Source organism: Molothrus aeneus, chromosome 15 (assembly GCF_037042795.1).
Source record: "Molothrus aeneus isolate 106 chromosome 15, BPBGC_Maene_1.0, whole genome shotgun sequence".
Taxonomy (NCBI): Eukaryota; Metazoa; Chordata; class Aves; order Passeriformes; family Icteridae; genus Molothrus; species Molothrus aeneus.
The window spans coordinates 5,476,939-5,503,463 of NC_089660.1; the positions used below are offsets into that span (position 1 = coordinate 5,476,939).

The 26,525-nt window shown below is 44.4% G+C and overlaps 2 protein-coding genes across 2 annotated transcripts; one reads left to right on the forward strand and one right to left on the reverse strand.

Annotated features, from left to right (window-relative positions):
- Window positions 1-26: 26 nt before the first annotated feature.
- GEMIN5 (gem nuclear organelle associated protein 5) lies at window positions 27-17,611 on the forward strand. The gene is made up of 28 exons (XM_066560430.1): window positions 27-210; window positions 622-776; window positions 1,193-1,374; window positions 1,709-1,860; window positions 2,077-2,205; window positions 3,067-3,199; window positions 3,588-3,747; window positions 4,347-4,559; window positions 5,231-5,316; window positions 5,828-5,922; window positions 6,544-6,680; window positions 7,728-7,801; window positions 8,189-8,370; window positions 8,481-8,620; window positions 9,017-9,188; window positions 9,411-9,638; window positions 10,121-10,234; window positions 10,429-10,557; window positions 10,853-10,948; window positions 11,231-11,368; window positions 11,709-11,856; window positions 11,980-12,099; window positions 12,963-13,173; window positions 13,709-13,966; window positions 14,594-14,756; window positions 15,351-15,912; window positions 16,356-16,452; window positions 17,015-17,611. The coding sequence occupies exons 1-28, from the start codon at window positions 27-29 to the stop codon at window positions 17,168-17,170; spliced, it is 4,614 nt and encodes a 1,537-aa protein (XP_066416527.1). The 3' UTR covers window positions 17,171-17,611.
- Window positions 17,612-18,523: 912 nt separating this feature from the next.
- CNOT8 (CCR4-NOT transcription complex subunit 8) lies at window positions 18,524-26,370 on the reverse strand. Its single transcript, XM_066560061.1, has 7 exons — window positions 26,267-26,370; window positions 24,811-25,010; window positions 23,392-23,585; window positions 21,774-21,935; window positions 20,901-21,045; window positions 20,149-20,259; window positions 18,524-19,856 (listed from the first exon to the last, which is right to left on the reverse strand). Exons 2-7 carry the CDS (start codon window positions 24,925-24,927, stop codon window positions 19,707-19,709), a joined length of 879 nt encoding a protein of 292 aa, XP_066416158.1. The 5' UTR covers window positions 24,928-25,010; window positions 26,267-26,370; the 3' UTR covers window positions 18,524-19,706.
- Window positions 26,371-26,525: the final 155 nt, after the last annotated feature.

Sequence of the window (26,525 nt, forward strand, 5' to 3'; positions counted from 1 at the left end):
GGGGCGGCGCGGGGGGACCCGGGGCGATGGCGGCGACGGGGACGGCGATAGGGACAGGAACGGGGATGGGGGTGCGGGCGCTGCCCGCCTCCCCCAACTGGTACAGCAGCCGCTGCAGCGATGTCAGCAGTGACGGCCGCCTCTTCGGCTTCGCGGCGAGGCACCGCGTCTGCCTGCTGGATGTCGCCGCCGCCGCGCCCACGTTTTACGGTACCGGCACAGCCTTCCCTGTGCGGGGGCTGCGGGGTGGGACCGGGACAGCCTTCCCTGACCTCGCACCGTGCAGGGGCTGCGGGGTCTCCCCGCACCGGGAGCCCCGGCAGGGCACGGGGGTTGCGGGGGGCTCCGGGCGGTCCTGGGAGGGCTCGGGGGGCTCCGGGCGGTCCTGGGAGGGCTTGGGGGGTTCCGGGCGGTCCTGGGAAGGTTCGGCGGGCTCCGGGCGGTCCTGGGAGGGCTCGGGGGGCTCCGGGCGGTCCTGGGAGGGCTCGGGGGGCTCCGGGCGGTCCTGGGAGGGCTCGGCGGGCTCCGGGCGGTCCTGGGAGGGTTCGGCGGGCTCCGGGCGGTCCTGGCAGGGCTCGGGGGGCTCCGGGCTGCCGTGACGGTCGCTCGCTGTCGCGGCAGGGGAGCTGATCGGGCACACGGACCGGATCTCCGCGTTCGCCTTCTGCCACTGCCCCGGGCACGGCGGACTCTGCGCCAGCAGCTCGGATGATGGAAGCGTCAAAATCTGGGACAGCGGGACGCTGTCGCCCGTGCTGGAGTACAGCCTGCACCAGGTGGGACACGGGACAGGGACTCGCGGGTGTTTCAGGGCTCACACACAAAGCAGGCGAGGCTGCTTAGCCCAAAAGTGAATTTCAGACCCGTTGTGGTTAATCCTGTTTGCGCCCCCGGGCGCTCTTTGTGCGCAGCCCGCAGCGCTGTTCGTCACCGTAATGAGCTGCTGCTTCACCCAGCTCGTCTAAAATGATCTCAGCAAATTGTTGTGGCCACAGGATAGAATAAATGTGTATTTAAAGAGTTAGTGCGGCTCAGGAGTGCCCATTAGCAGCTCCATCCATCTTTTAAAGCCTGAAAGAACTGGGGCACCCAAGGACAAACCACAGTGCTGCTCTCAGATGATTTCCTGCCTGTTACTCCGTGTTAGGTGGCAGTAAAACAGCTCTAAACCTCTCCAATGCTCTTTCTTCAGAATCCCATCTCAGCACTGCACTGGTCCCCTCTTGTGAAAGATCTGATTGTGACTGGTGATGAGAAAGGTGTCATTGTTTGTTACTGGCACAACAGAAATGACAGCCAGCAGTTCTTCCCAGAGCCCAGGACAGTGTTCTGCCTCACCTGTTCTCCTCATCATGAAAACCTGGTGGCTATTGGGTAAATGCTCATTATTTAATGTTTTGTTTTCCTTATGTTTTGTTTTCCACTCTTCTTCTGCAAGAATTTAATTGTGTGGTTTTGCTACATCGTTGAAACATAAATTCTGAGAGGTCTTGGTGGCTGTTCTTTTAGTTTTGGAGTAAAAAAATTAGAAATAACATTTAGATTTGATAAACCTGCAAAAGCAAAGAAATCTGTAAAAGTGTAATGGTCCAGCCTGGCTTCTCTGTAATAGGGTGATAGTAACCCTGGAAAGAGCTTGTAAATCACCTTGGATATTATTCCACAAGCATCCAAGAATCCCTTCATTAATTTAAATCTCTGCTTTCAGCTACAAGGATGGCATGGTGGTGATAATTGATATCAGCAGGAAGAGAGAAGTCGTGCACCGGCTGAGAGGCCACGAGGATGAAATCCATGGTCTGGCCTGGTGCCCTGTGCCTGGGGAGGAAAGGTTACCTGCTTGGCAGGATGAGCTCCAGGGTAGGTGAACATGATTAACAACTTGTGGAGTAATTTTTAGTTCATGTAAATGTCCTTCTAGAGGACTGAATTTTTTACAGAAGGTTAGTAATTAGCTAAGCCACTGATAAGTTCAACAAAATCTGTTCTGATACAAATCAGTATAATTTTCAGCTCATTTTTTATGAAGCTTTGATTTTTAAAGCATAATAACATGACTTCAATGGTGTTCAGCAGCTCCTTCAGAAGAGGGCAAGGTTCCAAATGGGGAGCTGACACAGGACACAGCTACAAGGAAAGGTTGTTACCTGGCCTCTGGAAGCAAGGATCAAACCATACGAATATGGAGCTGTACCAGAGGCAGGAGTAAGTAAGAGATAAACAATAACAAGGTGTGGAATAACTCCTGAACTGCAGATTGCCTTTGTGTGCTGAAAGCATGGGGAATGTAATTAAAGCTGCAGAATCACAGGACTGCCCTGTTTGTCTAGGTTTGAAAAGACAGGTGTCCTCTAAGGAAGGCAAGAGCCTCCCTTGAAACAGAAAATGCAAAGCCCTTCCCTCTGAATTATTATAATTGTGAAATCATGGGGCTCTCAGGCAAAGATATGGGAGTAGGAATAACAGCTCTTTGATAGGAAAAAAATAAAAATGCAGTAATACCAAACAACACTGACAGGGTCAGAATAGGACCTGATACCCTGTGGGTGAGGGTGGTGGCACAGTCCCATTAAATGGTGGCTGCAGCCCTCCTGCAGTGACAGGTGTGATTCTTTTGGAGCAGTGATCCTGTACAAGGGGGGGAGTTTTGTTCTGAAGGTCCAGGGGTGGTGGAGATGGTCCTGGTCTTCCTCGGAATCCAGTGGGAAAGGCAAAGGATCTTCCAAACCTCAGATTCTATCCAGGTAGGAATGCTTGGCTCCTCCCCCTGGGCAGAGCTCCTCCCAGTAGGATGATGGAATTTTATCAGCCATGCAGGGACACTCAGTGGCCCATTAACAGAAGATATTTCCCAGAGGGAGGATTGGGTGTGGAAGAGATAAAGAAAACTGCCCAGTTAACAGAGGATAACTGTCCCACCTCTAACAGATGGTGATAGAATACACACTCAGCCACATGAGTGCATTTGATGCACAATTGATGCAGAGTGCACAATTCTCGCATTTCCACCCTAAGACACTGAGAATTTGCTTGGGTGAGGTGCAGTGATGGCTCCTGGTCCTGCAGGTGTGATGACTCTGAAGCTGCCACCCACCAAGAGGAGAGGAGGGGCCGTGGACCCGGCGGTCAAGGAGCGCATCTGGCTGACGGTGCACTGGCCTGCTGGCCACCCCTCAGACATCCTGTCCAGTGCCTTTGGGTAAGTGGGACACCCAGCAGCAGCTGCAGAGCCTTTTGTTCCTGCTGAAGGAAGTGCTGAGTAGAAAAGACCCCCCCCTTCTTCCCTCCTTTCCAGTGTTACAGGAGAAAACAGGCCAAGAGTTAGAGTTCAGACTTTGAGAAAGTTACTGTTTGTCCCATAATTTGTCCAATAATCTGAGTATTGACTGCTAATAGCACTAATTGTGGTTTTGCCCATCTACTGGGACGAAATGGAAGTTTTCAGGTGCAGTTTGGGTGTGTGGCTTTTTACAGGTGTCTGCAGAATCTATTACTCCTGTAGACTTGCAGTATATTTGTCATATAGTCTGTATAGACCTGTGTTGTTTTTCTGAAGTGAAAAATTTAAATAAATTTCAATTTTGCAGAGGAGAACTGCTCCTTTGGAATTTGACCCAGCCTGGCAAACGCAAGTGGACTCTTCTGGGATCTTCAGAAGGACAAAACCACTCCCGAATTGTGTTCAATCTCAGCTCTGTGAAGCACCAAGACAGAGAGCTCCTTTTTTCCATTTCAATGGACAGAGATGTAAGAATCATTTAAAAATTAGCATAGGAATGCTTCTACAATGCACTTTGACTGAGTGAGACTAACCCTTCTAGGGCCACGGTTTTTCTCTTGAAATGGGTTTATTTTAGCATTTTATAGCATCACTTCCTACCATTTGTTCTGAGCACAGGTTTTGTTTGTTTCTGTTAGTTTATAAGCTCGGTCTCTTACCATGGTGGAGTGAATGCTTATGACATTCTGGACTTGAATAGTAAGCATTTAATGAAAGGTGTTTTCCTCTATATTTCACTTTTTAAAAGCCTGGTTTTCCTTCTTAAAATCATTTAATTGTAGAAACTAATGCATCTATTTTTTATAGGTCTTTTTTTCAATCTTTGGTCTTTTACAGGCAGCAGAGTGTCTCCTATATTGAAACTTGGAGAGAAACTTAGTAAAATATATTCATTATGTCCATTCCAGTCTTGCAGCTCCTGTAGCCCTGTCTGTGACATGGAATCCATGGGTGCAGATCACATCCTGCCAAGCCTTTGATTCTTCATTTCACTTCTGCTTTGTTTTCCCTTGTCCTGTCAATCACTCTGTATTTAACCATTCCTTGTCCCTCAAATATTCTTCAGGTGAAATGCTGGGATCTGTCCACTCTGGATTGCAGCTGGACCATGCCCTCCCTTGGGGGGTTTGTCTACAGCCTTGCCTTCTCCCCCGTGGACACGGGCTGCCTCGCCATCGGGGTCGGGGACAGCATGATCCGAGTCTGGAATACCCTGTCCATCAACAACACTTATGATGTTAAAACCTTCTGGCAAAGCATAAAGTCCAAGGTTACAGCAGTAAGTGTTGGATTCCTTTTTTCCCCCCCCCCTTATCCTTTTCACTCAATTTTTTTCAAGTATATTTTTCTTTCTCTTGCCCTCTGAAGGTTTGTCCCATCTAAAATGACATAAAGCCATGTTGTTCATTTTATACTCAATTCTTTCTGTGTACAATACATTTTAGAATCTGGCAAGAAGTTTTTAGACCTATTTACAATCCTAGAAGCTTGCATTTATATCTAGTGGAAATAAGCTGAAGTCCAGCTGGCTGTTATGTTACTTTTTCACCTTTATCCTCCTACCTTGCTTCACCCATGGTTGCCCTTACTCTGCTAGGAAGTTTGACAGATACAAAAAGCCAATACAACCAACAGAGGTGTCTTCCCTTGGGGTTTAACCACTGGTTGGTCAAAAGCTACTGCCTGGCAAAATAGTTGGCAGCTCTTTCTGCTTTGTAATGCAGCTATCAAATAGCATTTTAATGATTTTACTCCCTTGCATCTTATCCCATCTGGAAGGGGGAAAACCTTTGATACTCAGAGCAGAGTGGTCAAATCAAGAGGCTGTGGTTGGAAGGGTGTGTATAAGGTCCTTGCTCATCAGTTTCAGCATTTTCCTTTTGTTTGTTATTTAGCAATAAAGAGTTTGTAACTTAGGTCATTTTGTGTCTCTTTATATTTTTCTTGCAGTTATCCTGGCATCCAACTAAGGAAGGCTCCTTGGCTTTTGGAACAGATGATGGAAAAGTTGGCATATTTGACACCTTGTCCAGCAGGTGAAAAAGTAGCTTTCAAATTCATTAGTGTCAGATCTGCTGGTGTGTTACCACTCAGGGCTGGTGTGGTCTTTCCTGAGGGATACCTTTGCTGTTAGATGAGTAAGATTAAATGCAAATTAGTCAAACAGGTGGATTTTCAGTACATTTTTCATTTGCATCATGTCTGTGAGCTTCTAAGGTGAACTTGCTTTAAGGAAAACTTGAAATGGCATGACCAGAGATCACCTGTGGGAGGACATCACTTCAGGAAGACTTTACCCAGAAAGGCATTTTCAGGGAAGGAAGAGCAGCAGGGAGGGGAAGGTCACCAGGACCTTCCTGTTTTGTAATTATGTTACAATTCTAGTAGTGTCCTACAGGAGAGAGATGTTAAATAAAGCTTGGTTGAGCCATGGCTTTAGAATGTTAAAGCACCTGGTTTCTCAAGTATGTTGCTTTGATTTTTATCTTCTTTTAATTTCCATTTGCTGAAATCTGACTGCCCCTGCTTCCTTATCTCCCTGCCCAGCGCTAAGAACAAGCCACCTCAGATCTCCAGCACTTACCACAAGAAGACAGTGTACACATTAGCCTGGGGTCCTCCCACTCCTCCTCTGATTTCTGGTGAGTCTTCCAGCACCTTGTGACAAAGCAGAATGTCCATGCAGAGCACCCAGATGCCAGGAAGCTGCTATTCCCTCCCTTCTTAGGAGAGGAGCCCCATTTGCTTGGTGGCAATCCTTTGGAGCAGCTAAGAATGTGTTCTGTTTGAGGAATTTTAACAGTTTTAACAGCAAGGCTACAAACTCTGGTAGTTTGTGAATTCTGGTACCTCCAGCAAATAGGTTTGAGTAGTGCCCCACACCTCTGGGCTTGCTTCAGGCTGTTCCAGGCCAGGAACTTCACAGGCTTCCTGCAGCAATTGCATCAAACCAAATACAGGTTCCAGAGTTTCTGCCTTTTGAGCTTTAGCCCTTCTTACACAACTTGGATTTTTTTTTTCTTTTAAGGACCAAAATTTAAAGGGAATTTTATTGTTTTTGGTGCTATGAATGATCTGTTGGTAGAAATGAGAGCTCCTTTTAGAGGGTTGTACTTGTGAGAATTTCCTGCTGCTGGACCACAGGCAATTGAAGGATGTATATTGCTTTTTGAAATAATGCTTTGATTTATAGTGGGAGAGATTAGTTCTGTGAAGAGTGATGAAGAACAGGGTGTAATTAGCTCTTTTTCTCTGTTGGATAGGAGAAGAAAGCGAACAGCCCTCTGTAACTTTATATAGTTGTGCTGGAGAAGGAATTGTTTTTCAACACAATCCCTGGAAGCTTAATGGAGAAGCAAATGACATCAACAGAGTCATCAGAGACACCAATTCAATCAAAGTGAGTTTGAATTTGAGGGGTTTTATGGATTCATAGTAATCACACCAGAGTTTCCATGGCCTTGTAGTTCTAAGTTTCTGATTTTGCCTTTTTGATGTATCTGTAGCAAAAAATTTGAACCCCTCAGTCTCTAGGGATGAAGGTCAGTGACACTGACTCCAACTATTTAAAGAGTTTATATATTTGTGTCTGAAGAGGGTGGTTGGTATTTTTTTCTCCTGGTGTCAACATGGCACATCTTTTTCTGGCACCAATTGCTTAGTCTTCTACACTGTGATTTACTTGGAAAAGATAAATGGGGGGTAGAGTTTGGGTTTAAAACTGTGTGTGGCAAAACAAGTTTTTCATTAAAAGCATTCATGATTTTGCAGGAGGCTGTTGCCATTTATACTGCAGCCAGTGCAAGAGTGGCTGGTGATCACTGAGTATCTTCAAGTGTGATCAGTCATTTCTTAGTTGAAAGTATGAAATAAGTGAAGTATGAAATAAGTTGGGCTGGATCTTCTGTTCTTTCAAGTCAGCTGGAGTCAGTCCAGGGGTATTGATTTGTATCAGCTGGGTTTTGGCTTCTTCCTTGAGTTAAGACTCTGTGGGGGTTAAGAGAGTAATGTTAGAGGCATTGAAATGATAATATTTAGGCATCTGAGTTGTAAATTGTAAGTAGCTTTTGTCTGAATTCAAATGAATAGGGATAATTAAATGTAAACTTTGGCTTCTTTTGAAGTGTGAAAGAATTTGCATGCAATGTCTGGTGCTTTCCAAGGAGTGTAAGGATATGAAACATCAATGTCCCACTGGAATCCAGACAAAACTTCAAAATATTTCTCAGAACTAAACAACAATAAAAACCAATCATTGGTTCTTGCATCAGTAATTTCAATCTTAATTGCTCAAGTTTATGTCACTGCCACAAAAGCAGTGGACACTTTCACGACTCTTCATTTTGCAGACTAATTGCAGCTCTGTCCAGTTGCCAGCTTTGCTCTGTGGAATGTATGTGAGAGAGATTTAAGAGGTTTTGGCAATAATTGTGTCTTCTTTCTGCAGCACAAGCTGCCTGCACGGACAGAGGTCAGCTGGAAAGCAGATGGCAAACTCCTGGCTCTTGGCAATGAGGATGGGTATGTCCCACTTATGGGTTCAGGTGCTGTCTGCTGATCTTGACTTCAGTCACTGTGATGAAGCAAAAATACTTTTTGTTGCCCTGGTTTGTCTCTATTCTTTCCCTGCTGATGTATTTGAATAATGATAATATAGAATTCCCTGCTGTTACAGCTGCTCTTGGCATGGAGGATCCTCATTATCACATTAAATTCTATTTCAAGGATCCACTCATGGTAGAAATGCACTTTTGGTGATCAGTGAAAGCAGGGTTTGAGTTAACTCCAGAAAGCACAAACTCAGTTACTCTTAATTCACCTGCTCCAATTCTGCTCGTGCAAGACAACAAAAAAGTCCCCATTTTCACCAGCTACTGAAATTCTTACACTGTTGTTCTTATGTTTCAGCTCAATTGAAATATTTCAGGCACCAAACTTGAAGTTGCTCTGCACAATCCAGCAGCATCACAAACTGATCAATGCCATTCGTTGGCACCACGAGCATGGGACCCAGCCAGAGCTGAGTTATTTGATAGCTTCAGGCTCCATCAATGCCACCATTTATGTGCATAATCTGAAGAGTGTTGTAGGTAACAGTTTGCAGATTATATTCCAAATCTTGGCATCTTTTTTTTTTTTGCTTGTTTATTTCTGTTTTGTCTTTCTGGATGTCTTCAATAATTTTTCTTTCTTCTTTCAGAGAACTCTTCAGAAAATCCTTTGACAATAACGGAGCCTTTTCGAACTCTGGCTGGGCACACAGCTAAAATCACAAGTCTTTCTTGGAGTCCCCACCACGAGGGAAGATTGGTGTCTGCTTGCTATGATGGCACTGCACAGGTATTGTCCAAAGCACCTTAGAATTGTATTTCAATCATCCATTCCACAGCTGATCAAAGAGCAAAACTTGTTTTTGTGAGATAAACTACTGAAGTACTGCAAGTTTACCTTTGCTAACCATCTGCTGGTTCTGGATACCTCATATGCAGATTATGTTGTGATTTGTGAATTGATTTGTAAGTCCTGTCATTAAGATTTTCACATTAGCATTTTTGGATCCTTAGAAAAGAAAAATGTTGTGCAGTTGTATCAGTGCAAACCTATTTGCATGTTGGTGTTTGAAATACCCCCGCAAAATCCCAAAAGACAAGTTCCTACCTGTGCAAATCATGAGAAAATCAGAGTATTAGGTGCAGAAGTGACTTTGAGTAATTGCATTTCTTTCTTGTTGCCCAGGTGTGGGATGTGATGAAGGAGGAGCCACTCTGCAACTACCGAGGGCACCAGGGCCGCCTGCTGAGTGTGCAGTGGTCCCCAGTGGAGCCAGACTGTGTTTACACAGGAGCTGATGATTTCTCTGTTCACAAATGGCACATCTCCAAGCAGGAGCACACACGGCCTCCTCAGGGTGAGTGTATTCAAACAGAAGAGCTTTCCTGAGGGTGATGTTGGAGCTGAGAATTGGGGAGTTGTCGTGTTGAATTCCAAATCTGCCTCTTCCTCTTCAGGAATAAACTGTATCTGGGTTTAAATTGAGTGTCCTTATTTGGAAACTAAATGTTGATCCTGAGATATGGGCAGTTAATACACTCAATTTTGCACTTTTTAATTTTGCACCTTTTGCACCTAGGCAAAAAGAGTATAGAATTAGAGAAGAAAAGAAGTATACAGCCAAAAGTCAAAGCCAAGAAGAAGAAAAAGCCTGTAGGCAAGAGTCCAGGCAAGCAGGATGCAAATGATGCCATGAATGGAGATGAGAGCATGAAGGAAATGCTGCTGGAGGAAAATGGAGTGTCAGACCATGAAGGAGAAAAAGAAGCTCAGGAGGCAGAGCTGGCTGATAAAGTCTCTGTGACTGGTAATAATCAAATCCTCTTAGTTCAATGTTTCCCAGACTGCTCAGCCCTCAGAGCATCACCAGGTTTTATTTTCATGCAGATTTTGTCATTGTTTGGTTTTATTGAAATTGTCCACTTGAAGGAAAAAGGCTCTAGAATGCCTTTAATAATTTTCTGAACTAGTCTGGGACTTAACTGTCTTTAGATAACAAAATTCTGGCCTCATGGACAGAGTTACTGTATTTGCCTTGAAACAATGTCATTTTTGATCAGCATTGATAAATCTTATAATACTGATGGATTTTCACTGGTGTCTCTTGACACCTCATTTAGTCTTCTGACAGTTCTCTGTTTTCTTGATATTTCCTTTCCCTAAAATGCTGTTAAATTTAATGGCAAAGCAAAGCTTGGTTTCTGCCTTATTTCAAAACTAATGTAACAGAATGTGAATATGTGAATTATTCTGTGTGCATTCATTGCTTTTCCTTTTCTTTAATCACAGTGTCCAGGGATACATCTTCATCTGCATGTGACTATTCTTCATTCAGCTTGCCAAAGCCTTCTGTGACCCAGAAAGCTGCTCCTGTGAAAAAGGATCCACCTAAAGAGAAATCAAGTCAGTATGTTTCAGGGATTTTTAACAGTCCTGTACCAAGGCAGAGTTCCCCATTCTGGACTTGTTTGACTGCAGCTTCCTTTCCTAATGTGACACCAGATTAATGCCAGAGAAAGAAAAGGGTCCTTCTGGAATAATTTGAGGGGTTCTGCTGTAACTGCAGCAGGAGTGTCTAAAATTGTCTGATTTTTCAGCTCCTGATGCCTCTCTGAAGAAGAGGAAGCCTCGTTCTATTCTGCCCTTCAGCACATTAATGGATCACAGATCAAAAGAAGAATTGCATCAGGACTGCTTGAGGCTGGCTGCATGCCTGAAAACTAAAGGTATCAGTATAAAATTCAAAATACTTAAAGGGTAGGTGCTCTCAAAATCAAGTGTTCAGGGACTTGACTTCAACCACAGCACATTTTTAAAAATCATCACCTTTATCAAAGGGAATGACTTGGTGTGATATCAAACTTAGATCTGAGTGTTGACCAGCAAATTATTAAATCTACTGTACAGGAAAGAAAGTAGAAGACAGAATTATTTGCCAGCATTTGAGTGCTACAGTGACTTAGCACGTTTCTGTTCCCAGCTTTGTGTTAAATCCTAAATATTCATTCTTATCTGGTTTAGATATTAATGAAGATGTGTCCCCTGACCTCAAGGATTGCATCCACCTGGGGCTGTTCACAGACAGGGATTCTCTGCACAAGATGATTGATATGGAAGGTAAGTGGCATAAAGAATATGTCCACTATAACTGGTATATTCAAGTAGAAAACAAATTGGGAAAAATGCTTGAGTTTTCTTTCTTGTGGATTACAGTCTAGGATTAAGAATGAAGCTCTGTGTGAGAAGAATATTCATCTTTTTCCCAGATAATTTTACATCTTTCAGATGCAAACCTGCCTTATCTTGAGCTTGAATGATTTCCCTTTTGCCAAGCTATTTTTCTGTGACAAATGATGCTGTTGCCCTCATCCTGATGGGAAATGTGTTTGCTTCCAACAGGAAAGCACCACTTGGAGAATGGGCATGCAGAGCTCTTCCAGCAGCTCATGCTGTGGAAAGGAGACATGAAGGGTGTCCTCCAGGCAGCTGCTGAGAGGGGGCAGCTCACAGACCAGCTGGTAGCCATGGCACCCATGGGTAGGTTTGCTCTAGCACCGCATGAACTGCTGGGATTGGCTGCCAAAGGTCCCCTCATTCTGGTGGTTCTGGACAGAAACTCAGGAATTAGTCCTTTGTGATATGATTAGCAGTCCTTACAGCTTGCTGCTGGTTTAAATGTGCTTTTAAGTTACTTGACTGGCAGTGAATATTCAAGCCTTAGTTTTACCCTGCTTCATTGACTTGTGTTAGGATGGTTAAGAAATAAAAACTAACCTGAGGCAGAGAGGTACATATTGGAGAAACCCAGTGATGGTACCACCCAGGAATTCTTCCAGTCATAAAACTGCCTCCAATGGTGTTGCCTTCTCTTTTGCAGTTGGATACCAGGCCTGGGTTTGGACAGTGGAAGCCTTTGCCAAGCAGCTGTGTTTTCAGGAGCAATATGTGAAGGCTGCCTCCCATCTCCTGTCCATCCATAAAGTCTATGAGGCTATTGAGCTCCTGAAAGTGAACAATTTTTACAGGTTGCTGAATATTTATGTTTAGCACTTTATCTGGGTTTTTTTTTTGTGGGGTAGATTGAGCATTTTGGTTCACTCTTTGCACACAGATTAACTTTTCTGTCTGGTTTCCCTTGTGTGCATTAGGGAAGCCATTGTAATGGCCAAGGCCAGGCTGAGACCAGAAGATCCAGTTCTGAAGGAGCTCTACACCAGCTGGGCAGCTCTGCTGGAGAAAGATGGCCATTATTCCATGGCTGCCAAATGGTGAGTGCTACTGGGGGGAAGACAGAATTGGTTCCATGCCCCAAACAAAGAAGGTTCTTGGTTTTGTATCAGTTGAAATCTGTTAACTGGTCTGGTCGTTGGTTGTCTGAGGTGCTTTCTGAGCCTGATCTCACAAAATTTCCTCTCATGTAGGTGGGAAGAGGAGCTCCAGAGAGCAGTTTAGAGCAGAAAGTCTAAATGGCATATTGCAATAAAGCCATCTCTTTCCACTGGAAGTTTTTGAAAATTAGTTTAGCAAGACTAAGATTAGGTTGTCTACAAAAAGGCTGTGTGAGATTTCCAACCTTTCCACTGGAAACATGCAGTGCAGCAGTTCATCTTGATTTTCTTGAAGCCTTAGCTAATACCCTGATCATTGGGGTATCCTGCTCCAGCTGGAGTGTTTTAACTCTGTGACTACCAAAATTACTAACACCTCTTGAAATCTTTTGGCTGGAGTAGTGTCCTCTGCTTGATGCTGATTTCAGTTCTGGCATTTTTTGGGTCTCTCACTTGTGAAAGGATTTGAATGAAACCCAGAGAAATGCAGTAGGGACAAACAGCTGTATATAACCCTTGTCTCCTGAATCTGTTTAGTTTTATTGCTCATCCAAGCCATGTGTGGCATGCAGACCACCAGAGATTTCAGTGCTCACTTTTAGGCTGTGTGACTTCCCCTTTGTGGCTTTGCATCAGATTCTTCACCATATGTCTGTAGTAAACTTTGATAAGAAAAAGTGATGAGAGCTTTGAGAACCTGTGGAAAATCCAGGGTCATCTTCATTTGTATATTTGTGCTACTGTGTTACAATACAACTTAAAAACTATTTTAGTACCAATCAACTTGTTTTGCTCTTTTTCAGTTATTTGGGAGCTTCCTCACCCTATGATGCAGTTAAAGTGTTGTCAAAAAAGGGGGATGTGGCATCTCTTAAAACTGCTGCTGAGCTTGCTCTGATATCTGGGGAGGAGGAGTTGTCAGCAACTTTGTCTTTGAGATGTGCCCAAGACCTGCTGTTATCCAGGAACTGGGTGGGAGCTCAGGAAGTCCTTCAGCAGCATAAAACTTTATTTGTGAGTCTGGTCCTTTCCTTTCCACCTTCTTCAGTGTTGTCTCTCTACAGATTAACATAACTTGGCACCAGTTCTCATTTTTTAATAGTCTGCAGTTGGTCCTTTGGGCTGGTTTTGCCTCAAAATATTTTTCTAGGAGTATATTGGAATGGCCCTATGGAATGCTCATGGTGAGGAGGCATGTAGACTCTGTGCTTGCTGTTGTATGGGAGGTTGTAGAGAAAAGTGGGATTCTTGTAATACTGATCATGAAAAGGAAGAAGTGAAGTATTTGCTATTTATATTAAAGGAACAAATGAGCCAACTGCAAGTCCAGCTGCTGGAGGCTTAGATTTGAAATTTGAAATGTTTTTGTGGACTGAGAAGCAGGTGGCTACCTTGGCTTGAGGTTTCCTTCTGACTTCCCTTAGGCTCTGTCACCAAGAAGCTGCTACCAGATATGATGTTCTGAAGTCACTCTACCTGCTGTGGTCAGCAAGGGATTGTTTTTATGGTTGCAACAGCTCAGTGATTTTTTTTTCCCTCCTTGTTAAAGGGACAGAGACTGGTTTTCTGCCTGAATGAGCTGCTCTGCAGCTGCCTCAGTGAGAGGAATCCCTGTGAGAGAAAGAGCCCTGTGCCCCCCTGTTACCACAGCTGGGAGCTGAACAGAGAGGCCCCATTTCTGGACATGGTGACACAAGTGTGGCAGAACGTGCTGGGCATGGACACCACTGAAAAAGCAACCTGTGCACAGGAGCAGCTTGGCAGGATTGAGCATCCTCCTTCAACCAGCAACACACACCCAAAGCAGGTAAATGGATTTTGATTTGTGCAGGCACAAATCCTTACTTGGGGATGGGCAGTAAACCCAGCCACTGTGTGGTGTTGCAGCAGCCATTCCCAGGGAACTGATGTCTGCACCCTGCTGCAGGATGGGGTTTTAGTCTGGGAGAGGGATGATCAGCTGCTGGGACAGCTTTGTGTAGCACCAGTTTGTTTCTGTGCAGGGTAAGAGCTGACATAGCTCTTAGGGGTTAGAATCAGCACTGAGGTCACTGAGATGTGCTGGATGGGAGTGACTGACAGAACTGAGTAGTCTCAGCAGTGATTCTGTTAGGGGAGGAAGGGCTGCTTGTTGTCAAATTAGTTTGCAAGGTCTCTCCATAGGCTGGTGCTCCTGCAGCTCTTCTCTGTGACCACAGTGAGTCACTGCTCCCCCTTCTCATCTGTTTGCTAAGACACAGGCAAGCACAGTGGCTGATTTTACAGCTCCAGGTGATGTAGAAATGCTCTATCACCTGCACGAAGGAGACTGTAAATTGCATTGTCACTAAAATTACTTTTGGTCAAGTCATGTGCTTCTGGGCTCTTCTACAATTGTCCTAAGTTCACACTTTGCAGTAAAACTGTTAACTGTGCTCTCTGGTGCTTCCTTTAGGTGCTTTTCCATATCTCTCATGACCTGGCCCTTGCAGCCCTGAGCTGTCACTTGGGTATGTGGGATGAGGCAGTGAAAAGTATTCTTGGAGCTGTGACTCGCAGTTTTGATGCTGGGAATTTCACTCTGATGCAGGAGATTTGCAGTATCATCCTTCCTGAGGGTGAGTCTCTCCTTGTGTCTCTTCTGGCACTGACAGGGCTCTTTCCTGCCAGCACAGCTGTGTCCATTTATGTTCCAAAATAATGTTTGGAAGCAGCAAGACATAGGCATATCTGTGGAAACTTGTGGAATTTCGCTAGTGCAAAGGCCACTGGGCAATGAAAATGCCTGACTGTGGAAGGAAGCTCAGCTGTGTCACCTGGTGGGAGTGATGTAGGAAACTGAGTGAATTCTCTTCTGTGAGGGAGATATTGGAATGCTGTGTTCATTTCATAGCAACACATACTTCAACTTGTCCTCTATTCTTTGCAGGTTATGCAGTGCATTTATGTTGTGGCTTGTGATTATGTGACTCTTGTGTTTTGCAGCTTGAGACCAAGGAAGTTTGCTGGAGCTGATGAGAGCATTTTATCTAGAACAGAGTAATTTGTTCACAAAGATGCCAAAGATGTTTTTACTTTCATAGTTTGTGCACTGCTCTGCCAGCATCTGAGTAGATCCCTGATTTGGGTTTCCAGGCTTTCCTGGTTCATTTACCAGATCATTGCCTTTGGAAAGTTCCATGAACTATTTGTAATCCTTTTCTCATTATTAGGCTGTGATGACCTGAGAGACAAACTGGACAGCACAAATTCTCAGAGCATGGATGCCTGCAAGAGTCTGGAGGGCTTTGTGGCTTACAGACAGCTCTATGACCTGTGGTGGAACTCACCCAAAGACTCCCTTGGCCTGCAGAAGGCTGTGTTGGGTCCCAGTGAGCAGACAGCTCTTGAGAAGAGCTGTGTTTCAGGTGACCCAGCCCCTGAGGATATGGTTCAGCCTGCAGCTGAGATGGGTGAAAACCTCTGCAGTACAACTGAAGTTTCCAAGTGTGAGACACAGAGTGACTCAAGAACTGATTCAGTTGATGTGGCAGACAGACAGTCAGCACTGAAGGGTTGCCAAGTGCTCCTTTCAGAAGAGATGGCTGCCTTGCAGAACACCCAGAGGGACATAGCTGAGGTCCAGGAGACTTTAGCAGAGATGATCCGCCAGCATCAGCAGCAGAGGAACAATCTCCAGGAAAACACAAATGGAAACAGCCAGGGAAGCAACCTGGAACAGAGTTCAGAGACTGAATCAGACAAACCATGCTCTGACAGCAACCAGATGAATTGGTAAGACTCAGCACAGGAATGAGTGTGTTGAAAAGTGTTGCTTTTTTGTGTGTTTGTGCAGGAAGTTCCTTGCTTTGCCTAGACTGCCTCTAATCTCCAGCCCATCACCCAGGAACACTTGAATATACAGCTCAGAAATCTTGCATTTCCCCTGGGCTGAACCACCCCATGCATAAGCTCAGTGCAGCTGAGCAGTTTTGTGATGCCTGAGGTGTTGTTACAGTGAATAAACAGGGCAGCTTGAAAAAGGGAGGATAATGAAAAGGCTGAGCAATGATCTCATAGTTCTGGTTTTTTGTTGAACATTGGTTTGAGACTTTGGCAAGAATGAGGTAGAGCATAAAACAGTCAACCAGTTCTCTCCTGTGCTCCTTGTCCAGGAGGGAGGCTGCACAGTCACCTAACAAAAGAGTTACTCATGACACCTGCTCTTCTCTTGACAGCAAAGATGAAGCAAAGCAACCAGTTACACTCCCTGAGCTCACAAAGCAGCTTCTGAAAGCAAAGCAGAAATTAGCTGAATTCCCAGACAATTTAAAGGTAAGTTTTCAGAAGAGCCATTGCAGTTCTGAAAAAAGTCATTCTGTAAGGGCAGCATTATCACAGAATCCCTTTCACACAGAAAGGAACAGTGACATTCCTTGTGATCCTGTGGCAGTTTTGAGAGAGAACTGACACATGGCAGCAGGGTGGTGTTTTTCTTTCAATTATTTTCCCCATGCAATTGGAAACCAAAGATAAAACTACTGTGGGGGGAACTCAATGAGATATCCTGTATGGATCATCCCATGCATTTTAAGAATAATCCCTTGCTACTCATGTATGAAAAGAATTTATAAACAGTGAAATCAAAAATTTAAACTATAAAATAGCCTATATAGTTTAGGAACTGTAGAAAGTATATGTAACACATTCAAAAACATGTAACCATGGTGATTGAGCAAGAGAGGGCAAACCTGGATAAATGTGAAGAGAAAATGCATCTGACTCCTGGCTGACTGTTCTGAAAAGGCTACAATGCAGTGTCTTTAGAGAGCTGCCTGATTATGTTGAACTCTGTAATATAAACTGTGAACATCACCTTGTGGTCCTTTTTTTGCAGGTCTTCCCATTCCCTGACGTGCTGGAGTGCTGCCTGGTGCTCCTTCACCTGGGATCCCAGTGTCCCCCCGAGCTGCAGGAACAGGCTCTGGCTCTCCTGAGGAAACACAGTGGTGCTGGTGTTTACAAAAAGGCTGGCAGGAGATTCTTGACATGACATTTGAGACCAAAGTGTCTTCCTTGAGCTGCCTCCAGCTACTGAACACTAAGGCTGCTCTTTCTTCAAGTGAAGGCTTCTTTTGATGGCTGTGGCTGTTACTGATACAAAATGTCAGGTTTATACACATCCACTTTTGCTCATCCACTGATACTTATTTAAGGAGACTGTTAGAAAACTGAAAAGCAGTAGTGAACTGTAATAACTGATTTTTGTATAGTTTTTTTTTATTTGTTGGACACTATGCTATTGAAAGCTCTTGCAGTTTATATGCAAGAGAAAGTTTTGAGCAGCTGTGTAGTCTTTCAGCAGAGGAGGAAGAGCTGCCCTCAGGAAAATCAATGGTTTCTGTAAGCAAACTGACCCTTAGGCCAGTATTGTTCTTAAAAGCTGTGTGAGTTTATTTTCTCTCCTTTAAATAAAGTCTTCTATCACCATGAATTGGTATTTAATTTGATGTATAGAAATAAGTTCTCTAGAATGGTGCTATTCTAGAAAGTACCAAAACCAGTCTTGGATTTTGCAGTCTTGAACATGCAGTATTTTGACCAGTCTTACAGCTTACTTAAAGGCTTTGTCTGTCTTGTTAGAAAAAGTAACTTCTATGAAGAGCACAAGGGTGCATAAGCCTTAGTGAACACAGCATCTGTCTTAGTCATTTTTAGAAGCAAGGTTTTTTAAATGCAGCAAAAAAAGTTGATGGGGAAAGTGTGCATCATGAATGGAGAAAGTTTCAAGGACAGTAAAGATCACTGTTTAAGAATTAAAACGAGGAGTGATGGATTTTTAGATCAAAAGCTGTTCCAGATTCTTCCAGCCAAAATGCAAACTTAATCCTGACAGATTTCCTGCTTCAAGCTGAGTAAAGCCTCAGAACAACTTTAAGAGCAGCAGGTGAAAGCCAGGGGTTAGACTGAAACAAGATCACTGATTAAACACATCTACAGAGGAAGTGTTGCCACCAATTTCAATTTGCTAAATTCCTTACAAAGCACCTGAAAACCAGGCGGGGGAGCCAGTGCTTCACCAAACTGCCTTCTGCACTCAGAGCCACTGGAGTTTAGATGAACAGAAAACTTCACACACAAGTTTGTCCTTTTAAGTGGCCACTCTGCAGCATAGGAATACTGCACCAGAGTGAGCTGTGCTGAGAGAGCAGCAGGGAGAGAACCAGCTCTGCCAGAGCTCTCCAGCTCAGCTCTCCTCAGCTACTGTACAAGAAGCTCCAAAGACATTTCACTAAATGGTAAAGGAAACAAACTTCAGCATCTTCAGGCACGTATCTCCCAAATTCAGATTCCAAAGCCTCAACTGTGGCAATTCTAGTGCTTGATGGAAAATCCAAAACAAAGCCTGGTTTAAAAAAATTTATTTTATAAAAAATAAAAACTAGTCTTTACAAACATTTCAAATACCAGCTCTAAACCTCAACTCTTTAATATTGGATTAAGCTTGTTCAAAATGCCAGACAAAGTCTTAAAAATTTTTAAGTTTGACATGTCCAAAAGGGTTTGTTCTTTTAAGAAATGTCATTACAGAGCTGTTAAAAAAATACTATAGAATGTTTTTCAAAGTCAGAATCCCAAGTTCTTCATCCTCTTAACTACTTTTCAGGTGTTTATAATGAAAAAGACCCAGAAACTCAGGAAAAAAATCAGAAACTCTGTTTTACCTGTTAAGCATATTGTAAAATTAGGGGCTGGAGAAGCAGGGGGGAGAAGAGGAACAAATATTTGTCCATGCTGACCTAGTTGTGTTGCATGAGATGAATAAAACTTGTAGGTTTAAGTCAAAGAAAACTGAAGTCATAGTATTGGTCCAATCCCCTGTCAAAGGTGAACTTTTGGGCCTCTGAATGTATTTCCAGAACAGTTCCTTAATACCCATAAGAACAAAGCTGAGGCTTAGCATGGGTCAAAGCAGAGAATTAGAAACTAAGGACTGCTGATCAAATCAGCTCCATTAATCTCCATTCCCTCTGTTGTTAAAGCAAATCTCTGAATATTTTTAGCTGCAAGGATCATTTTTAATGTCATCTGTTCCCAAACCTCTGCAGTGATCAAAGGGAGCAATTTCCAGAGACAGATAAAATAAGCCACACATGAGGTGAAGCTGTCACCCTCACAACATGCAGAAGTTTTAAAATAAGCTTTATAAAACACAAATTGCAAATTTGCGTGGGTGTCTGTGTCCATTTTCACTGCATTTCCCAACCCTCAGCTCTACCCAATATTCTACAGGTAAATCTTCCTTGCAGATTCTGTACAGTAAAAAGAGGAAAAAACCAGAGGTATACACAGTAGATTCTGTCCTTTGCCCTTGGTATTAAAAATATAGCAAACCACAAATGCTGGCATTAGGAAATCAGTCAACTCTTCTGGGTTTCAAAGGAAAATGCAGCTCTTCAGCAAAACTGCAAGGCTTGGTGCAGCCTGTGTACTGGAGATGCTTTTTGTTTGAGACACTGTTTAGGGAAAATGGTTGAGGACAGCAGCTGCCAAAATGGTAAACATGTTCTGCTGAGGGGCACCGCTCATCACGGCTGCATGTTGTTGATAATGGCCAAAATGCTCATTTTCTCTTGGGCTGAGTCCACATCTTCATTTTGTTTCTGAGCCACTCCTGTGCCAAGGCCATACAGTCGTCCACAATACTTTGCATCATCAATTGTATCCTCAAAAAACAACTGCAGATTAAAAAAAAAGAGAGAAACAGGTATTATTTAATTGTGCCTCTAAATCAGAAAACATCCAGTGTTAATTAACAGCTCATTTGAAATCAGCCACCTCCAAGATGGAGTGTACAAATTCAAATAAGCAATGAAAGGAGAGTAAACAGAACAAGTCTGTGCCAATATCATCCTGATAGTGTGAAGTGTGATGGCCACAAGGCTCAAAAATCCCAAACCAAAACAAACAACACGTTATCCATGTTGACATTTATGGACAGAAAGTGGAGAAGCAAGAACACTGCAGTACCTCTTTCATTCTGAAAAATGCCATTCCTGTGAGGAGAGAGTCTGATCCTGCCTGGTGTTGTCGTCCAATTCGCTGCAAATCCAGCTGGTCTGCCACTTCCTGAAGGCCACCCTGCAAAGAGAACAGAAGAGATTTTATTTTGGAAGATTCATCTCTTGCCAAAATTGCCACATTTCTCCAAAACACGAGGGCAAACAGGGTATGATGAACCAATGCAGATCTCAACAGTACCCACCCTCCAGCTGTGAGTGAAACCCAGTGGGAAATGGTGTTCAAGAGTGCACAAATAACTCTCCTCAAATTTAGGTGCCTTCTTTGTCTGTTGCAAATACTTGAAATAACTGTGGGTACATTCATAGGTTACACAAGCTGGGCCTTTCCCTCCCTTTACTCAAGGGTGTGATTCAGTAGATAAATTACCTTTCAACCCTCTTACCAGTTAAGCCATGGAGTATTTCATGTAAAAGAAATACCCTTGCATGGGAAACATAAATATGCTGAATAATAATTAGCCTCTGATAAACAAACCAGAAGGCTGTGGCAATGTCCCCTTTATAATAAACACATTGGTAAGTCTGAAACTGGGGAGGGCAGGATCCATTAGACACAAACTGTGTCTCAGGTGCTTCTGTGTCACTACTTTTATACACATTCCCATTTTAAGACAATATATGCAGCAGTTCTGCCACTTGTATTCCTGTACATGCACAGTGTTGATACTCATCACCTGCTTGCTGGGGAGATAAAAGTACCTTGAGGTTTTTGCAGCTCTTCATTAAGTACTTCACATCATAGATAGACGGGAAGAAAAGGTTTAAGATATGGAAAAATTCATGTTCCTCTTCTGGTAACCTGGAGTCTGTCAACAACTTCACCATGTAGCCAAAGTCATAACCACTGAAAACAAAACCATAGAGAAAACCAGGTAAGCAGGCAGTACCTAAAACCCAAGGTACTGCACCTCCTTTTTCAACAGAATTTTACTTGCTGTGCGTTTCAAGCCTTAACATTTTGTGACATTCAAAAAACTCTAGATCTCAGCCAGAACTCATCCTGATTTTCTATGTCAATGCAGAACTTTGGGATGCTCCCCAAGTGCCCTCACTAGCCTTTTGTGGAGCAGCTAAGCCATTGGGAAGAATACACATTTCTTCCCAACTGTGTATATTTCTGTAGCTAAGGGCAATACAGAAAAGAAACCCTGCAAGTATCTGTTGAGACAGAAGGAGGTGATGGCAAGTCCTTTCATTTCTGATACCATGTTGGACCAGAGGCTTCCTGATCAAGTTGGTTGAGATGCTACAAGAAAGATATCTTAACCACACAGGTGGAAGTTCAGAGCACCACCAACATTGTAAGGAAGAAGAAACAAAATTCTCTACAATGCATTTACTAAGTGCAGAAATCACATTTCAACTTCTTCAAGAGGGAGAATGTAACAGCAAAAGGATTCACAGGCAGTCAGAAAGTCAGACCATGAAGTGTCCTTACTTCTTAAACTTGGCCTTCATATCCTGAAGCTTATTTTAAGAACTGCAGGACTGATAATTTCTCTCCTTAATATCTGTCAATCTCCATGGAAAATGCAGAGAATTAAGAAGGGTCAGTGAGCATCCTGGACCCACCTGTGGAAGGACAGCCATTTCACACTGTCACTGAGGACAACCCCCGACGTCATGAGCAACTCAGCAAAGTGCAGGGTGTCAATCCCTTCCTCTTCATGCTTCTGGAACTGCAGCCCAGAGCTGGCAAGGAGGTCTATGGAATCCTGAGAGTACATGTCTTCCCTGAAGGAAAAAGAAAAAGCAAGTTTGCACTCAGGGTGCTGCCAAGACAAGCTCATTTTAGAAAAATTCTCCCCACACTATGTCAAGAATCAGACTAAGCAGTAGGAAGGATACTTCTGGGTTCCAGTTTGTCCCTCTAGAAAATTCAAACTGGCTCAGTTTCAATACCCCTACTGCAGCCTCCTACAGCTGTAACAAGCTATTCTGTGATCGTAACTAGTCAACACTTCCATTGCTTGTGCAAATTCCAAAGATTCCAGCTCCATAACTGACTGTTTTGAACAATGTCCCTTCTGCAAGGCGAAGGGAAGCACCACAGATGAAGCCCAGAGGAAAGGGGAGTTCCCCCAAACAGGAAGATGTGCAGCTCTAAAGCACTGACCATCATTCCTGTCTACATTTTTCCTTTTCGCTCCACAGCATGCACCACCTTATCAGCACCTCTACTTCCATCTCTGGGAGTACACAGAATTGCATCATCCTTGATTCAGGAAGCAGGACAAGAATGATGTGCTTGGTGGAGAGCTGAGCAGGAACCTGACTTCTTTACTGGTTTGTGTCCTTTGAGGGGGAGGAAACACATAGAGCCAAGTTCTACCAATATGATAACTCATTTAAATGAAGTGATCACACAGCAAAAACCACTTCACTCTGATTTCAATAACTGTAAGAGGCTCACAAATTTGTGGAGTAAATAGTGCAACTTTTGGGGTCAAGAACTGGGTGATCTGCACATAGTAGCTACAAATTCTTGTAATGCCTTCCAACAACAGTTTCATAAAAATAGATTGATTTCCTCTACATATGTGGTTTTGCCAGATAAACCCTTTCTTTATTTCCAGACAGCTCTAGTGGCAATTATGCTGAGTTGATCTTTATAATTACAGGGGAAGGGATAATGAAACTTGATTCAGCTGCAACCCAGGATATTACAGTATGGAGGAGACAAGAACTGCCACACTCCATTTAACAAGATTCATTCTCCTGAACAGATGTGATGATTACACCAACATGCTTTTACATCCCAGCTTATACTTAAGCATGGATTTGTAAAGAAGTCTTTTTCTTTTTGATGAGACCAGCACATCCATTTATTTTTAGCAGAAAGAGATGGAGTTTTACAAATATATATATATATATATATATATATATATATATATATATATGAAGTTTCAAACATTGGTCCAGAATAAAAAGGCACACAAAATTATGAAGAGAAAATGTAATAAGGATAGAATTTTAGAATTCTAAATTTTAGAACTTAGACTCTGACCTCCAGATACACTGTTAACTCCTGGCACTCCAAAATAGGTTCCCACTAGTCAGTACTAGAATCTGGATCCTTATTGCTCAGAAGCAGCCAGCAATGATGAGCACATGGACACCAGTATTTGCCAAAGGAAAGCATCACCCCAGCAGAAGGAACAGGAAATTAATGCCAAGCCCAAAGACTCACGTGAGGTTGAATTTGAAGTTGAACTGCCAGGTGTTAATGCCAGAAGGATATTCCCCCTTCTCATTTGTGAAAGTCAGGCCCAGCTGGATGATTTTCAGCAGGTCGACGTTGCAGCGCAGGAGCTGGTACTGATAATCGATGGAGCTGCGGAATTCACCGATCGGCCTCACCACCACGCCCGGGAACTCCGTGTCCTGGCACACAGGGAAAACTGAGCTTCACCTTGGGTTCTGCCAGGAGTCATCATTAGCACTCTGTTAGGACAGCCCAGACAGTGAAAACCTTCACTGCTTCTGAGGAACACTCAGTGCCTACTTTAACAAAAACTACGGTCAGACAAACGCACCTCAGCAACAGCAGCCGACTGTTAGATGAAAAATCATCTTTTGGATGAAAAACTTCCTACTCAGGCAGAGACTGTGTGCTGTCACCAAACTGCTGAACACAAAACTGCCACACTGCTTCTACCCTCAGATTGGGTCACTGAGCTTCTACCGACTACACACAAAATCTTTCACAACAAACCCAGTGCTGTGCACCTGACACAATCTCTCCCTTGCCCAAGAGGTTTATCTGTCTACTCTTACAGCACAGTCACCCAAACAAATCCTAAGAACACTTTCAGTGAGACTGAAAAGAAGCAAAAAGTTCATTTCTCATTGACAAACGTTAACAAAAAAATCATATTCACTTCCACAGCTGAATTTGACACCAAAATCCCACACACTCTGCAAAGGCACCCGTCTTTTGCCACACTCTTAATGAGGACTCCTCAAAACTTGAGGTTCAGTGTTCCTAAGCAAAGCTGGCAGAACTTACAGTATCACAGCTAAAAGCAGTTCTTTATCTAACACACTGGGGTGCTGCCAAGCAGATTCAGACTTGTAAGAGCAGGAAGAGATTCCTCCCACCTGGGGGAGAGTATGCTCTTCTTAAATAAAGCGTTCTGAACATATTGTCTTATCTACAGCCAGAATATTTTTCTTCCCTAAGAATCAACATCTGCCCTAATTAGACAGGAGGCAGCCCAGCTGGCTAGCAGTCACTTGCAGGCCTTTTGACCTCCAGTCCCATGGCATCCTCTATAATCAAATGGAGAAAAACAATCAAAGGATTTAAACCCAATTGTGACTTGTTTCATTTTCCTGTTGCACAAACTAATACACTATGAATAGCTAAATACCAAATAAATTCAGGTTTTTAAGTTGGTCTCCCTCCTCCCCTTCTTTCAATCAATCCATACTCAGCACTGCTTGTATTAAATTCTGGAAAGCTACAAACAGCTTTTTATTTTTTCACTTCTTCTAGTTCAGTTTGACTGGGGGTAGGGAGAAATCATTTCTCACCCAAGAATCAACTTATCCACAACCCCAAAAAATCCCTTGACTAAGGGAATTAGGTCAAGTATAAAACATTTACCATGGCAATGTAGCTGTAACTCAGGACAATCTCCCGAATTTTCCTCATCTCTTCCTCCAGGTTGTTGGCCCATACTTCACAGATAACCTGGCTGTTCTCTGCAAGGGCTGCTGGCATCTTGCAGGGACCAGAAAAAAGGCAGCTGATGCTGAACTCAAATGACCGTGCAGGATCACAAGCTGTGCAATCTTATCAGTGTGCTGCATTAAAGAGATAAATAAATATATTTTAAGTGAAGGAAGAGTGACATGTGAAAAATGCTCTGTAGGAGTCAGTCACTTCCATTTTCACCTTGAAATAACCCATTTAAAGTTTACACCAAATTTTCTTGCTTTATCACTTTCTGTAAACATGCTGAATGAAATCTAGAGCATCTTTTCACAATATAAGAGCAGATGCACAACCAACAGTCCAGTTATTTATGTAAAGAATCATTATCCCTATCTTCCTTTTCCTGGCATAAGCTTTGACACTTTGGGCACAAGATGTACAGGCATTGAATCCTCATCTGTAACCCTCAACTATTTCTCCATCCCTGGAAGTGTTCAGGGCCAGGCTGGATGGAGCTCTGAGCTGGTCTAGTGGAAGGTGTCCCTGCCCACAGCAGGGGGGTGGAATGAGATGATCTTGAAGGTCCTCTCCAATCCAAACCCCTCTGTGATTCTGTGATGAAGACAATTGCTTAAACACAATAACAGAATGCATTTGAAAGAACACTCATTGGCACGAGGTTTATGGGTATGAATATCTAAAGGAGGGTGCCAAGAAGATGGAGCCAGGCTCATCTTGGTGATGCCAGGACAAGAGACAATGGGCAGAGAGTGATGCACAGGAAGTTTCTCCTGAACATGAAGAACATGAGCAACAACTGTGCAGGGACTGGACACGGGAACAGGCTGCCCAGAGAGGTTTTGGAGTCTGCCTCAATGGAGATATTCCAGAACTGTCTGGACTCAATCCTGTGCCACACGCTCTGGGGTGGCCCTGCTTGGGCAGGGAGGTTGGACCAGTGACCCACTGAGGTCCCTTCTAACCCACTCTGGGATTCTGTCCTCTGATGTAACTGGGGCCACACTGCAGCGGGTGTTTCACTGGCACACCGGCAGTGTCAGCAGTGTCACAGCCCGGCTGAGCCCCCGGCCGGAGCCCCTTTCCCGCACTAACACCGGCGAACCGCTCCCAGGCGTCTGCAGGAGGGCTCCGCCTCAGCCGGGCCGGGCCCTGCGCCACAGTTACCGGGAGCGCACCGCCACAGCCCGGCCCGGCCCGGGGGCACCTCAGGGCCCCCTCACAGCCCGTGGGCGGCCGGACGCGGCTCACCGCGGCCGAGGAACGGGAGGGCCGCTGTCCGCGCCACCTCCCCCTTAACCCCAGCGGTAGCCCTGCACCCTCAGTGCCCGTCCCGCTGCCGGTGGCGCTGCCTGCCTGCCTGCCCGCCCGGCCCGCTCCCCGGTACCTCCCGGCAGCCGCGGCCGGGACGCGCCGCTCTCGCCCCGCGCAGCCGCGATAGCTCCGAGTGGCCCCCGCCTCGAGGGGCGGCGCTTCCGGGTCTCGCGCCGCTTTGCCTCTCGCGAGAGAGAACGAGGCATGGCGGAGCGGGCGGCGCGCGCGGTGGGGCGGGGCGCGGGAGGGGGGCGGGTACGTTACTGCGCGCGGCCGCGGTGCCCACACTGCGCATGCGCCTAACCATGGCCGGCTCGTTTCTCCTCCTCCTG

What these genes read in the sequence shown, in the direction of transcription:
- GEMIN5 (XM_066560430.1), top strand. Translation starts at nt 27, where the DNA reads ATGGCGGCGACGGGGACGGCGATAGGGACAGGAACGGGGATGGGGGTG. An exon ending in TGGAGTACAGCCTGCACCAG is followed by an intron (nt 777 to 1,192) that starts GTGGGACACGGG and finishes CTCTTTCTTCAG; the next exon opens with AATCCCATCTCAGCACTGCA. An exon ending in TTGGCAGGATGAGCTCCAGG is followed by an intron (nt 1,861 to 2,076) that starts GTAGGTGAACAT and finishes GGTGTTCAGCAG; the next exon opens with CTCCTTCAGAAGAGGGCAAG.
- CNOT8 (XM_066560061.1), bottom strand. Translation starts at nt 24,927, where the DNA reads ATGCCAGCAGCCCTTGCAGAGAACAGCCAGGTTATCTGTGAAGTATGG. An exon ending in AACTTCAAATTCAACCTCAC is followed by an intron (nt 21,936 to 23,391) that starts GTGAGTCTTTGG and finishes TTTTTCCTTCAG; the next exon opens with GGAAGACATGTACTCTCAGG. An exon ending in AGAGCTGCAAAAACCTCAAG is followed by an intron (nt 20,260 to 20,900) that starts GTACTTTTATCT and finishes TTCTCTTTGCAG; the next exon opens with GGTGGCCTTCAGGAAGTGGC.